At 38.6% G+C, this 15,674-nt stretch overlaps 1 protein-coding gene across 1 annotated transcript; it reads right to left on the bottom strand.

The window, feature by feature from the left end:
• Positions 1–937: 937 nt before the first annotated feature.
• On the bottom strand, positions 938–14,695 carry WNT16 (Wnt family member 16). The gene is made up of 4 exons (XM_061414535.1): positions 14,596–14,695; positions 14,162–14,403; positions 12,082–12,368; positions 938–5,410 (listed from the first exon to the last, which is right to left on the bottom strand). Exons 1-4 carry the CDS (start codon positions 14,688–14,690, stop codon positions 4,946–4,948), a joined length of 1,089 nt encoding a protein of 362 aa, XP_061270519.1. The 5' UTR covers positions 14,691–14,695; the 3' UTR covers positions 938–4,945.
• Positions 14,696–15,674: the final 979 nt, after the last annotated feature.

The raw sequence follows: 15,674 nt of genomic DNA, 5'->3' as shown, positions 1-15,674 counted from the left end.
CAGCTATTTGTTGCTGACACGCAGAAGAAAAAGCTTCTCAGTCTCTTTGAAACTGAATCACCCAAGGGTTCAGAATGGTATTTTAACAGAAGGAAACAGGCAGCCCTATTTCTCCCTTTCTCCCTGCTCTTCCAATTCTCATACACAAATCAGATCCTTTCACTTTTTCTGTAAATTTAAAAGTCACATGTAAGACCTTGTGTTGACTTTGTCCACATTTATTATTACTCTCCCTTTATAACCAGTGGGCAAGGCTGCTTTTTCTAGCATGATTTTGTTTCAAGGGATTTTAATCATGCAAACCATCTCTAGTGGTTTTTCTTTGGATGTGCATGTAAGCCATTACCAACAGTAAATTTCATCTGTCTATTAAAAATAGCACCTTATATAACAATTGGCTGTAAGCACAACAATGAAAAGGATGCATGTATTTATTTAATGTCACACTAAATTAGTTTGATCTTCACCCCTAGTCATTTCCTTTGGAATGATTGTTAGGCTCTTGAAGCATAATCCAACTGTTAGCCACACTAGGATCTAACTAGAGGGAAGTTTAAATCACTTAGAGCTTAGAAATCAAGAGGCAGTGTATTTTAATTACATTTCATGGTGAATTCTAAGAACTCAATTCTCCCATCACTTCTCTCCAGCTTCTCAACCAAGTTTACATAATCAAACCAGGGAGGAACATCCTGTAATTGTCATTATATTTACAAATCCCCAAACTCTTTAAATGATACACTGTAAACTCTGTACTGACTATTTTGTTGCTGTGAGAGGCACCATAATGATATGATGGTTAAGGAAACAGTCTCTGAAGCCAGCCTGTTCTGTGTGACCTGGGCCAGCTACTTACCTCACCACTACGATGTCTGTTTCTGTAAAGTGAGGACTATAAGAGGGGTACCTATTTTATGAGGTTATCATGAGGCTCAAATGTCTTAATATATACGATTTATTTTGAACAATATCTGGTACATAGTAAGTGCCATCTAAGTGTTTACTAATATTTTCTTTTTCAAAAGAATTGAGTCCTTGGTGTGCCACGGTTTCTCCTTTCGTGCTGGACCACCCATCTGTCCTTCTCAGTTTACCTTATTATTCTACTCCAAGAGATGTTATGAATTATTACATCTGGTCTACACTGAAACTGAAATTAAAAAAAAATAAGGCATCTTGGCCAACTTCCCTTAAGAAAGTCTTGTTTTGCAGAATATACATGGTTCCTGGAGATATGATTTGAATTTTTCTTTCCTCAAGTCAGCTAAGTGGATTATAGTGTTCTCAATCACTAACTGGCTCCAAATGGTAGGTTTAATTCTCAGTACTTGATGAGGAATTTGGAAGGTGATGTAAAAAGTATCAGCAGCTCACCAAATTGACTATAAACAAATATTTTGATGGAAAGCTTATCTGGTTCCACATCTGAAGTAAAACCAAACACATCAGTACTGACTATACTTCAGAAAATTAAAATGTTTCCTAAACACATGACTAGAACTGAGAGAGAATCTGGGCATAGAGGACACTTTATGGTAATATACACCCTGGGTTTTCTCTGTGGAGTCATCCCTTTCCTATTCTCAAACTGTGTGGGTTTAGTTGGAATGAACCCCACAGCCATTTCCCAGCATGGGTCTTGATTGCTTTAATATGATCAGTGTATTTATCATCAAAACCCAATTCCCATTGACCATTCTGATTGGCTCAGAGATAGGCACAGCAACCAATCAAAGTCAATGATGACTTTTGATGGACATTCTGGGAAATAAGCTTTCCTTCTCTCTTGTGCTGGAGCAACGAAAAAAGAACCTCTCTTTCCTTAGAATGGCAACATGCCTGTGCCAATGCTCAGTTGTCTGACCTTTTGCCAGTGAATGGACTGTAGCCTGCCAGTCTTCTCTGTCCATGGGATTTTTTTTCTAACAAGAATACAGGAGCTGTTGCCATTTCCTCCTCAAGGAGATATTCCCCACAGAGGTTGCGAACCATCACCTCTTGTGTCTGCTGAATTGCAAGGGGGTTTCTTGACCGCTGAGCCATCAGGGAAGCCCCAAGAGAGTGTTATGTCTGGAAGGACCTGTGACAGCCATATTGCTGAGAAAAGAGCCTGAAGCTGCTGAGAGTAGGGTTTGGCTGGTTGGCACAGAACCCTGCAGAGCCTGCAGTAGAAGCCAGCTTCTCTAGGCTGGAGATGAAGAGATCTGAGCCCTGGCAATGTTCAAACTTTTGGATCAAACTTAACCTGAATCAATCACATCTCTATACTTTCCAGTCACTGAATCAGTGTATTTCCTTTAATGTTTGTCAGTCTGGGTTGCTTTTTTTTTTGGGTTGCTTTTTTTGTTACCTGCAATATAAGGAGCCCAAGTTGGTGCTAGTGGTAAAGAAGCTGCCAGCCAATGCAGGAGATGTAAAAGAGGAGGGTGGAGAAGATCCCTGGAGGAGGACATGGCAAACTACTCCAGAATTCTTGCCTGGAGAATCCCACAGACAGAGAAGCCTAGCAGGCTACAGTCTGTAGGGCACAAAGAGTCCAAAACAGCTGAAGCAGCTTAGCATGCACACAAGAAACAGTGCAGGCACAGCAGCTTAGACTGGATAGAACTGTTTGGGTCCCAGAATACGTATTTATTTCAAGAGCACCATGATGCTACCTGTACTGTGATTGGGACTGAGAAGGAAACAGACCAAAACTAGGCTGTCAGCTGGTACAATACACGTGAGACATTCAGGGATGGCTTCCAAGCTGATGCCAGGGAGAAGGGAAAGAACCCAAAGACACAGGTCTGGAGTTGGGAGTTATTACTCAGGCATGCAGGGGTGGGAAGAGGGCTAGGGGTGTCGAGTTGGCACCAGTTTTTCAGAAACGGCTGAATAGTAATCATGTTTTTGTGAATTAAAGGCTCCCCTGTTCTCACAATTGGTTCCTAAGGTAATTATGAAAAGTTTACTAGTCAATAGAAAGAAATGGTCATTAATGGAAACTGCAGCCTTCATCGTTTAAGAAAGAGTGCTTATTTTCAATGCAGATAAAATATTTACTTAGCAAAAAAAAAGAGAAGGCATACTAATAAATGTCAATTATTCAGGTTACTCTAATCAGTGGATGCTAAAGAATGGCAAACTGCTCTTTTAAATAAGCACTATATTCATTCATTTGTCATTTTGGAGTCTCTTACTCAGTAAATAGTAATTTTGTTCAACTTTAAGGGTCACAGTAAATGTTTAGCCTTGATTTTAATATTAGATCAGAGTCATTTTCCATGGTTTGCTCTTTTTCACAAATTATTGCTCTGCCTTGGTAAATTAATTGAAAGGAAATAGGATGAGGCTAGGGTGGGCAGGGAAAATTTTCTTTAACTTATTTTAAGAAAATGAATATTCTTTCTTTGTCCATTCTGAACTTAGAAAATCTTTTTTTTTCTATATGATACTGAAGTATTTAACAATTCATAAAAAAACAGCATTTACATTAAAACACAACCTTAAATACAGCCCTGTAATTTTTACCAGGAACCTTGTAAAATAGGATGAATATACATGCAGGAAAACAAGAAAAGACCATATACTAAAACAAGAAAGACCATTCAACATTCACATGAAAAAGCAGCATTAAACGCAACATAATAAATATCCAGGATATCAAATCCACAAATTGATCATTATTCTGATTTAGATCCTTTTTCCAGTTAAGCCTTTTACTGTATAATTTATTATGATAACCTTACAAGTTAAACATAATTAAAAACAGAATTCAACTTAATCTGACTGCTGAAATAGCACAATTATCAATATATTGCAGCATATTTTAATTTATAACATATAAAACTGCCATTTTGGCAGGAAATACACATCCATATAACTGCTCAATGAACTTCTTCTGCAATGTATAAAAAATGTCAGAGTCAATAGTATGAAAGGAAACAGAAGCTAATATTATTTCTGAGATAATTTTATTGCCTTAGCTCTTGGGCTTTGGCAAAAAATATCTTAAGTTTCAATATATATAATTAAATACAGTATTTACAAAATAGAAAAAAATCTAGCAAAGTATTGTAAAAAATACTGTCTTTACATATTTAAAGTGTGCTTTTCCTTACAATGCATGAGAGCCCTTTATATTTTTACCTCTCATTGTCCCTTATGCTTTCAGAATCCCTTCTTCCACCAATAATTCAGGGCTGAGATTTTAGAAATAGAAACTAATTGATAATAAGAGTGTAAAGTGAAAGGTAAAGGTTGCTATATACCTTCCTGATGTTTTTCTTGATAAATTCTCTGGGTTAAAAGTCATTTAAAATCCAAATCATACATTTTGCTTCTTTTGTTTTGTCACTAAATAACTCTAATAAACATGTTTTAAGTGATGTTGTATCACTTAGGAAGATTCTTTCTTCCGAAATGAATGAAGGTTTACGTAGGCATCTACCAACTCTGTTAACCTGTCAGCATCTTCTGTTTCTATGCACAAACAGTATTATTTCTTCATAAAAAGCTACTGAAAGAATAAATGAGATTCATGTTTGCTGTTCCTTGTTGCTACAATAGGTGTTTTAAAAAATGACTAATATTCACCCACCACTACTGAGTTCCATAGTCCAGGACCTTATCCTGAGTATGGACCAGGTCTCTTGGCATGAAGACTATTTTCCATTCTTCCTTATGGGACAGATGGTCTTCCTTGTATTTCAATTTATATTCCCTAAACCACCAAAATGTGAACCCAAACTTTTTCCATTCAGAATCCCAAGAAATCCACATGCTTGGTGTGTGATTAGACATCAGATAAGAGGACCTCTGTGAGGGGCTGGAGGATCTGGGAATTCTGAGGAGGAGGCAGGAGCCAACTTCCCCAGCTCTGCACAGCGGGAGGCACCCTCTGGGTGGTATTCCCATTATACTTCTGTCACTGAGGACTCTTGCCCAAGGCTGGATGGAGTGGTTACTTGCAAGTGTGGACATCAGTCATGCTTTCACACCTCCTGCAGCGGACATAACAGCACCAGATAAATTTGCATTCACATCTCTCCACGTGCCTGACCACATGGGTGTTGTAGCCTCGGCCACAGCAGAGGAGGTTGCAGCCATCTGCGCCCTCCGACGTGCGGTTGCACTCTCTGCCTTGAGTCCCTGGGATCCCGAGTTTCTTATCCTCAACACAGTAATTGGGAGACTTATTGACGTAGAGCAGATCATCCTTGCGGATTGGTATTTTCCTCTGATCTTTTTCTCTCCTGTGCATTTTCCTCTTTATTTTGTCTGAGATTTGCACACTGTTTTCATATTTATCCTTCAACAGATGGCCAATCTTTTCAAAAGAAGACATTGTTTTCCAGCATGTTTTCACAGCGCAGGAGCCAGAAACTCCGTGACAACGGCAGTCTAAGGACATCAACTTGGCGACAGCCTGCAACCAACAGGAATTGAGTGAAACATCGTTCATGAACTGTTTTACCCAAAAACAAAAGCACCACCCACCTAGTCACTTAACTTTCTGGATCTATTTCCTCCTATATATAAGCAATGGTTATATATTTCAATGAAAGTAATAAAATGATTTTTAAAATACTTCAATTAAATAAGAAAGATAAAATAATAATAATTTTAAAATAAGGATGGTTTTGGACTTAAAAAATTCTTTTAGATTGCTTAGAACCCAAATGTTTGGTCCTTCTCTTGACCCTACAGAGCAAACCTTTCTAATTTATAACTGTAGGCCAGGCTAATAATGTCATCAGAGATGAGCTGAGCTAACAAAGGGAAGCTACTTTTATTTCTAATCTCTCACTTAATCTTGGGTGTCAGAGGATGTTCATTCATGCCTCCATGTTCCTGATACTATTCATTTTAGCATCTTGCCACTTGGAGTGTGGTTCATAGACCAACAGCACCAGCACAGACATGCAGACTCTGAGCCCCCCACCAAAACTGCAAATTCACAGTCTGCATCTTTGTAAGATCCTTGGGTGACTTGTATACACACAGAAACACCTGTGGAACTTTACAAATAACCCAAGATTCTCACTTAATTTGTCAGGGTGGGGTTAAGGCAATGACTTCTACAAAGCTGCTCAGATGAGTCCAAGAGCATCCAAGGATGAGATCTACCAAATTGAGTGTGCTCGGGTTTTATCACTGCAAAAATCAGTTATATTCACAGGGGTTTGGAGGGGTGGCATGCTATCCCCTAGTCATAGACCACATGAGAAACCCTAAATTGGCCCAAAAGAGATGGGGCTGGAGAGTGTGGCTGCTCCCAGCCAATTCTTCTCCTCTTCTGGAAAATTAATTCAAAACATATGTCCCATTCTTGATGGATCAGTAGCACCATTCTAACATGGAAAAGGAATAATATTTATATGATTTTTCACTTCTAAATGCTGAGTTATTTTATTCAGACTGAGGAATTAAATGTGATTACATACATCGGTAAGAGCCCACTGCCTGACACACATTAAGGTCAAAATAAATGCCCCCTTTCCCTGAAGAGCAAAGATTTCAAATAGAGCTAACCAAGCGAAAACAATACAGAGATTTCTAAAACAAAAGTTTTAGAGTTCTAATTTCTTACATACTGGGCTAGTCAGCGTAACTTCCTTCAATCCCCAGAGGATGGCAGAGCAGATTAATAAATTGTCAGGACTAACTGGAGAGTTGACATTCTGTCAACATGCCGGGTAAAATAAAAAATGATCTATCCATTCAATAACTTGGAAATTATGTGTGTAATCTCACCAAAGAAAGAAAAAACCCCACAGCTTAAATTCCACTTACAGTTCTTATCAAAACTATAAAAATGACAGAGGTTTATACTTAGCAATTTTCTACCACACTTGACATTGACATGTATGTGGAATGTTACATTTCACATGTATGTGGAATGTTACATTTCTTAACAAACTAACTAAAGTTTCTGTATTAGCTAATGAGACAGAGTATTTCAAACAATTTATTGTATTTTCAGACTTGAATGAGAGCATATGGTATTGATTTGTGTAGTATTCAATAGTTTTTATTAGTGTTTAAAATAATAAACCAAACAATATTTAAACATTGCCCTTTATAGAATGCAACACATACGCTTTTTTGAATTCATAAAACTAAGGAGCAAATAGATATGTCTATTTCTTATTATCTTCAGTAAAATTTATCTTTCAATGATACAAAAACAATTCATAGAATATGGTGCACAAACTGATTCAGTTAAATTGATGGCATTTGATATTCACAAAACCTTCAATTCTTTAAAATATCTCCAGGTAAATAAATGTTAAAAATATTGCAATCTGCCAACTTTTGTTCAGATTTTAAGTGTCCGAAGGATATAAGAAAAAGAGAGCTCAATCAATGCCAGGTAGCCATAAGACAAATTGTCCAAAGAAAGCCAAAAATCTAAGAATGTAAGTTTATGCGTTGAAACCTGATCATCCTTCATTACAGTCATCACTTATGATTTAGGACGCCTCTTGCTCAGATTCTTGACTGAGGAGCTCACTTTTTATTAAGCAGTTCAGGCATCATGTAAGGTGTTGCCAATTTGCAAGTCATGGAGGACAGAACGGATGCTCACCAAAACACTTGAACCATTTTAACTCCCTTCTATCGGTAAACTGCATCAAGAGGATGCAATAAAGACCAACTTCTTCAACAATGAGACAAATCAACAATTTGTCTTCAACAAATGAGACACTGCTAGGAACTCAATGATATTGGGAGGCTCTGATCTGGCAGGTTTTCCTGCAATTCCTCAGCCCACAATAGTATCAGTCCAAATTGACACACTACCGCTCAGGTTTGAAGGATAAAAGAGAAGACTGATTTTGAATCTGGGGATAACACCTGCTGAATTTGTACTGAAATTTGGGGCGAGTTTCCTGCCCTAGAAAATAAGATACTTTTAAATACCCGGAGTTAACTAAATTTTCCGAAGGTATTTTTAAGGAATTTTATTCTAATGTCTTTTAATTCCATTACACTTTTGTCCTTAAAAATAAGAAAAGAAAGCATTTTTATTATACATGTGAATATTATTCACATTTATATTCTATGATACAAAGACAAATAACGTGATGCACAATTTAAATGATGATACCTTTGTAAGACTCCAAGGCAGAAACTTGGGCAAATATGGATAAAATAAAGCAATGCAATCACCATAAGGAGAATTTGATGAAATGCAGAGTTCAAGAGCAGATAACATGCAGACACATATACACACAGGATTTAACTCTACGGAGCTTAGTGTTTCTCAGAGCACATTTTCATAAATTATTTTACTTGATTTAGCTTGATAGGAAAAAATCCCTTGCATATAGTAGGCAGTTAATGAAGAACATGTACCTGCTTATTATTCCAATTTGACAGAAAAATTAATAGCCTGGTTAAGATATTTATCTTCCGTAAGGAAAATTGGAAATATATAATATGAAGCCTTTATATGCAGCAGGATAATTTCGGTAGAACAAAGAAAAATGAAAGTGGAAAATTCAAGTGTATTTAAGAACACTCCAAAAGTACATATTCTGAAGTTTTTCAGCTGGGAGTTTTAATTGATGTCAAATAGCCATTCTGAGCTGCAATGATAGCAGAGTGATTTTCTAGCAGGAAAAGTAAGAGAATAGCAAGAGAATGAGTTGTGTGTGGTTATGAGAAAATTCCTTTCTCTACTTAGTTGAGTTGTTAAGGTTTATAACGATATTAACAGAGGAATGTTTTATTAACTATTGCAAACAGATGTGCACATTTTGGTATAATATTTTTAAACTAGGGGAGAGCAATTAGGAGCATAGCATTTAATCTACTGGTCTCCCTGTGTTAAGTTTTAGTTTGATAAATTTCTGATGAAGTGAAATAGGAAAGATGCATCATTAACACTTAATGTAAAAATAGAAACTGCTTGAGAAGTGGTCTAAGAAGTGACTGGCCCCACAACTTTGACTCAGAGGTAACACAGCTGGAGGTGACCGTTTTCCAGTATATTGAGTTATCCAAACTTCACAGAAATGACAAAAAAAAACCAAACAAAAACTATTATGGAACATTTTGTGACATTTCATTTTGTTCACTATCAGATAATCTGTTTAAATTTTTATGAAAACGGTGACATAAACTGTATGACTATATGCAGAATTCCTATTTCTCTGATCCATTTTGTCCCTTTCAGTTAAAAAATATATTTGGATCTGCTGAAAAACAAAACATTTGCATGTTATTCAAGTACTTATAAATATTCTTGAAACAGGTCAATGAAATTTGGGGGTGGGGCCCATGCCACTTTTTTGAGTTACTCATTATAAAACAAATTATGGGGTAGGGAAACTTAAAAGTTTATGAGGTGGACATGGGAAGAATGGAAATATTTTAAGCACACCAAAAGAAATACCCATAAATATTCCAAGTCACATTATTCCCAGAAGTTCTGCCCTTGGAAGACATCACATCATTCTCTTAGCCAATCACCATTTAGCAACATTATTCTTGGAGTCATAACTTTAGGAATGGTGTCAGAAACCAAGTGGGAATTAGAGTATTTAAGGTCAGTGGTTAGAAAATAATCTATTCTGCTCACAGCACTACTGAGCGCCAGTACCCACATTGCTCTGAACGCTTTCCTACATTTGGAGCTTGGGATTTTGAGATGAGGAAAATCAACTCAATTGAATGCAGACCTTGAAACCTTACACAGAAGAATATGCCTATTAGATGAAAATCTTAATGGCCAATATTGAAAATGTAGTTGTTTGTTCTTCCATGTTAGATAATATCTTGGAAACCTAGTTGATTTTTGTTGTTGTTGCGGTAGTGGTGGTGATGGTGGGTTTTTTTTTTTTCTGACCACCAATGGAAAGAAAAATATTAAAATGTTTTGAATTGTAATACTTCATGAGAAAAGACCAACAAAAACATCAATGTAGTACCCTCAAAATATCCAGGTAATATTTTGTAATATTTTAAGATTCCATCTTGACCAATGTGGAAAAAATGAGATTCCGTAGAAAAAACGGAAATTTATCCAAAATGTATATATACCTATAAACTGAATTTTTGCTGCATAATTAGAATAATAGCAAAAACCTCAGTAAAGTAAGGAGACTGTTTTATTGCCAACAAACAGTGGATTTAAATTGATGCTGAATAGTTGTATGTTTTTAATAAAATCAGAATATAAATAGATCAGATCAAAGTTAATAGTTACAGAGGCAAATATTACTGCCTAATTAAAAAAATAAGATGGAATAAAATTAAATAACTGCCTAATATCACTAGTAAAAATACATTTTAGAATACTTTGGGATTTTTCGTAAGGCTGGAGACAACTTTATTCAAAAGAATGAATTATCACATGAATTTCAAGTTTTGTGTTCTGATTAAAGTCTTTTTTGCCTCTACCCAACTATTCAAAGAGTGACTAAAGAAGTTTTAAGATCTAAGGTGACAATAAATATTCATTTAATCATTTTCTTGTTTTTAAAACACACTAATTTGACCTGGAGTTTTTCTCTAGTTTAACTCTAGAGCTTTAAAGAACAAATGTTAATTACATCTAAATTCTTTTACATTAATATGTTAGAAATAATAAAAATTCCTTTATTAGATATTATTTAAACTGAAGTGAAAACTCATTCATTTAATCTTTTTAAATGTAAGACTTTATCAAAAAGAGACATGGTGTCAGCAGGAATTACTTTAGTGAAATAAATTAGAATTTCAAAAAAAAAAGTGAAAAGCTTACATAGCTATTTACTGATTTTCCTATTTCCTAATTTTCCATTTTGAATCAATATTCAAATTGAACTGAATACTCAAATTTGAATTTAAAATGTTACAGTGATATATTGAGTTTTCAGTTTTAGTATTTTAAACCAAAGTGGTTAAGTAAAGAAAACTGGCAGAAACTTGCAACTATTCCAAGCGGGTTCCATTTATTCACTTTCCAAAAATGTAAAACAAATGCAACATATACTTTAAATATTCCTGAGAGATACCGCAACTTACTTTAATTTATTGCAGGAGAATGTGGCAGATTGCAACGACTACTTTGGGACCTTTGCAGGTTATTGAATATTTACAATAATATAGGATATGTGGTGATATTCCTGTCCTGAAAAGATTATTACAAAATAGAAAATATATATTCCTAAGAGAGGTTTTAACTGTTTTTGGAAAGTCACTATGAATTGCCAAGTAATTCAACTATGTTGTAGAACTCAAAGCTTATTGCATCAATATTCATTAAAATAAGTATATAAAAGTTAAATTAAGCTACAGATTACTCCATTTTAAGAAAATTTAGTATTAAAAATTCATTTATAAGGTTAATTAGATGGTAATTCTTCAAATTTTCCTCTCCTTGAATCTTTAATATATCTCTATTTTAAAATACCAAATATTTAATACATCTATAGTTTCTTTACATTTATTTATACTTCTCAGGTTTTACAGTGAATCTACATTGCTTTATAATAACTAGTTCCTTTAAATAAATTTTGTTTTTTACAAAAATTATTGAGCTATGTATTCTGTAATGTATTTGAGAACATTTTGCTAGAGAAAGGAAGGACAGACTGATAACTTCTTTAAGATGCCATTGCCAATGAAAAAATATATTTAAAAAAATAATGAAAATTCACATTTGAGAAAATGAAATTTGATTCAGTCTCGTTAGAAAGGCAGATACCGTACGTCTTATTTGGGTTTCTACAACTAATCATCTAAAGGGGTGGAATAAAATGACCCAATGGGCACTAGTACTTCTATTATTTTATAATTGGTGTTTTAGGTATACGAATATACAATCACAAATACTAATACATTCTGTAACAAGATTCAAGTCACAGCAGATGGAAACTTAAACTAAATCAATGTGGTCAGTACAGGCTCATGAAATAAAAAATATATATTTATATATATAGCTGCTGTTATATAATAAAAATTTAATATATATATATAATTTTTTTTAGCCTGAAAGTGTTTAGTTTTTAAACCATTTGACTATTTGGTCAGATTGATCTAGAAGTGTAACCCTAGTGCTATTATACCTAAAGGCACTGGATTTCTATTCCATTTTCTAATACATACCTGCCTTCCAGCTTCATTGTTATGTAGGTTCATTGCTAACAGTACTTTGCTTTCCTTTGCCGTGGTGTTTTTGATGGGGAAATCTAGGAACTTTCTGCTGAACCACATGCCATACTGGACATCATCAGAGCATCCCCCCCAATGCCAGCCTTCACTCGCTGAGCCGCCGTTCTGCAAGGTGGTGTCACAGGAACACTCGGTCATGTTGCCTGCGCTGCATGACCTGGTCACAGAATGCACCAGGCCTGCAGCCATCACAGCATAAATAAATGCTGTTTCCTTGGTGCCTAGAATAAGAAATAAGTTGCTAAATGAACCAGCCATACCATTCTCTGCTTATGTTCATAACAAAGCCGCCTACTTACCCTCTTATCAGGAAAGCAACTTTCAAGGGATGCTTTAATGAGTACACATTTACAAAGGACAATTTCATATTGTTCTCATCTTTTAAAAAAGCAACATTAATTTTCAGTATGATTTTCCTTTATTGTATGTCATTAATTGTCCTCATACCTTAAAATCATCTGTTTGTATTTTAAATTTGAGATGTAAGTCAGCACCCAGCTCAGTACTTAATAGACAATGAAAATTCAACAAATACACATTGAATTTAAAATCCCTTGCATGGACCTCGTAAATAGTCAGACAATGCTCCAAGGAGCCCCGCTTATCTTTCTCTTTAAATTTAAAACGTTATCACAAAACACAGGCTGAAAAATTGGTGTGACTTTTGTTTGTACAAAAAAAATCCATGTCAGGATGCAAACTAAAATTAAGCAAAGACTAGAGCAATTAGGAGATAAACGTTATAGTTTACTTTCACATCAAAGATGTTTTAACGATATACTGAATAACAATATTAATATGAAAGTTAAATATATTCATATTTCTATATACGGTATTATATCCTCTCACACTACGAAGGGCAATTAAAGATAATTGAGATGTCATCAGCAAAAAAAAAATTGTTATGGAAAATCACTGAATACTGAGTATGGATATAACACACCTGCAATAGGTTTCGAACTAACATCTTCGGAAACTGAGGTCCTATTAAAATATTAGTAAAATGGATCGAAGGGACCCAGCAGGCGACTTTCCCCCTCCTTAGAGATGTTTAGATTGAAGTAGAAACGTTATCACGCCGTTGTCCAATAAACCTTTTCAACAGCTGATACCTCTACACTTCAGCAACTGTGAAGAACACATCCTCTTTTTTCTTTTTGCAGGGAATCAGTGCTCTTTCGGAAGGGTGTGCCGGCCAAAGCGCAGCGGGGCAAAAGCGAGGCGGCGGTGAGTGTAGGGACCCGGCGGGGAAGGGTCAAAGGTGGAAGGGGAACGGAAATGAATATGAAAAACGACTAAGAATCTTTCAGAGCCCAGGTTCTGAAATTCTTTGAATCTGCTGACACCTCTGTGCCTTTATCCTTACTAAGTCGCTAGGCACGTGAGAGTGGAACTTTGTTTCCCTGCCGATTCCCGCGCCTCGGATGTGCGCACAGGAGAAAGGGTAGAAGGAAAGGAATAGAGGGGAAAACCAAAGTTGTGCTCGAGTTAGCCTCACGAGGGTTGTCTGGGACAGTCCCTTTTAAATCGCCATTATTCCGTCTACGCGGTGTTCCCGGGAACCAGCACCATGGGGTTTCGCTGCAATTAGCCACTTGTCCAGGGCTCAATGAGCAGCGGAGCTGCTTAAATCAAAGCAGATGCGGCCTCGGCATTCCCTGCAGCCGACATCATGTTTCTCCAGCTGGTCCCCCACGTAGGGGGGCGCTACGGGGTCCGAGGGGTCGGCGGGGTGGAGCGTCAGAGTTTTTCTTCCAGCTCCAGCCGGGAGCCACGGGAAGGAGGAAGAGTTACACCTCCACGCGCTGCGCTCTGGACCTGGGGTGTCACCCCACCCCCACCCCATGACCGCACCTGCACCCGGATCTGGCTTCCGTCGCCCCCCAATTTCCTTCCACTAAAGGACCTCTCTGGGGAATTTAAAGAGCGACGGGACCGTACGAGCACTGATTAATTTACAGGAATTGCAGGTCTCGCCCCCAGTCCCGCGCCAGCCACGAGTCCCGGGACTCACCGCTGCTCAGCTCGTAGCCAAAGAGAGGGCTGGTGCCCGGCGCGGAGGCGGCGGCCACCAGGCAGTTCCATCTCTCGTGCCTGAACTGGCTTCTGCACTCCTGAATGCCCAGCCGGGCGCCCTCGCGGATGCTCGGCAGCAGGTACGGTTTCCTCTTGCACAGCTCCTTCTGGCGGCTGTTCAGAGGCAAGTTGGCACAGCCCAGCTTCTCCGGAACCCCAAAGGAGGCGATGCCCAACCACCTGTAAGACACGGCCGCCCCTAGCGTAAGCCGCTGCCCTGCTCTCCTCCCCAAGCCCAGATGTTTACCCGAAATTTAGGTCACCCGCCCTAGGACTCCCGCCCCTTCTCCCCCGCCCCAGCTGAGAGTTCCCTGAGGCTGGGCACCCCCTTTTGCCACAAATCCCGTGCGCCCCTGCTGCCCCCATACTCACATCCAGTTTCCTTGGGCTCCGCAGGGGAACAGCGCGAGCACGGCTGCCCACAGCGCGCACAGGCGGGACAGTCCCAGGAGCGCTGCTCTGTCCATGGCCCCCGCATGGAGTCCCCCAGCCCCAGCCACTCCTCTTCGACCCTCCCCACCCAGAGGCCCACCAGGCCAGAGGTCAGTTTCCCCGCACCAAGTTGTCCCTCGCCTCCCTTGTCCCTGCAGACAACGTAAAAAGGCCAGCTGTAGTAGGTGTTCTCAGCAGCTTTCCCCTCGCGAGCGGGGAGCAGCGTGAGGAAGTTGAGAAAATAGCCTGGGGCCCTCCTCCGGCGCCAAGTTGGAGATGTGCAGGAGATGCGGGAGCGTCCGTCGCATTCCAAGGTGAGAAACTTCTGTTGATGTAGCTCTGTCTCCATCGCCCCCGGCCTCTCCTCCCATCTCCTCCCCCCTCCCTGGCTGCGCTTGGAACCTGATTGGCCCAGCAGCGGCCCCTCATCTCATCATCCCCGGACTTCAGGCTCCCATTGGCTGAGAGCGGACTCCGCGGGGGACGTTCGGGCCCACTGCTTCCCGACAGCAGGTCCAGACCCAGTGTTCCTGACCTTTCCTCCCGTCTCAGTCTCCGGAGAGTGGGTCTCTGCGGGAGGAATATTGATACAAGCCGAAGACTATAGGGGCGCTTCTGTCTTAATGAACCTGGGCGAAGGTGTGGGTTCAATGGGCGATGTTTGAGAGCCACCCACCCCAGTCGCATATGGATTAATTATACTCTGGGTGGAGCGGCTGGAAATTCTCACTGCTCACGTTTCTTTCCTCTCCTTTACCTCACAGAAGAATAGTTTTTTGAGTCCGAGTTGGTACCAAAAAGTTGACTTTTCCACACCCAGACTGAGGTCTCAACATGTCAGCAGACTTGAGAATGAGAGAAATACTGTCAAGCTTGACATCTATCGTCATCTGTGCAGGCATTTACTTTTATCGAAAGGGAAGATTCTAGCCTAGCATCTATTAATAATCTATCATATTTAAATTGTGTTAGGTGATTTCATTTTGCCGATTTGTCTCTTTTTTTTTTTCTTCGATCTT

Source organism: Bos javanicus, chromosome 4 (assembly GCF_032452875.1).
Source record: "Bos javanicus breed banteng chromosome 4, ARS-OSU_banteng_1.0, whole genome shotgun sequence".
Classification (NCBI taxonomy): Eukaryota; Metazoa; Chordata; class Mammalia; order Artiodactyla; family Bovidae; genus Bos; species Bos javanicus.
Note: the sequence above shows the minus strand (reverse complement) of the source record. Positions and strands in the feature narration are given on the sequence as shown.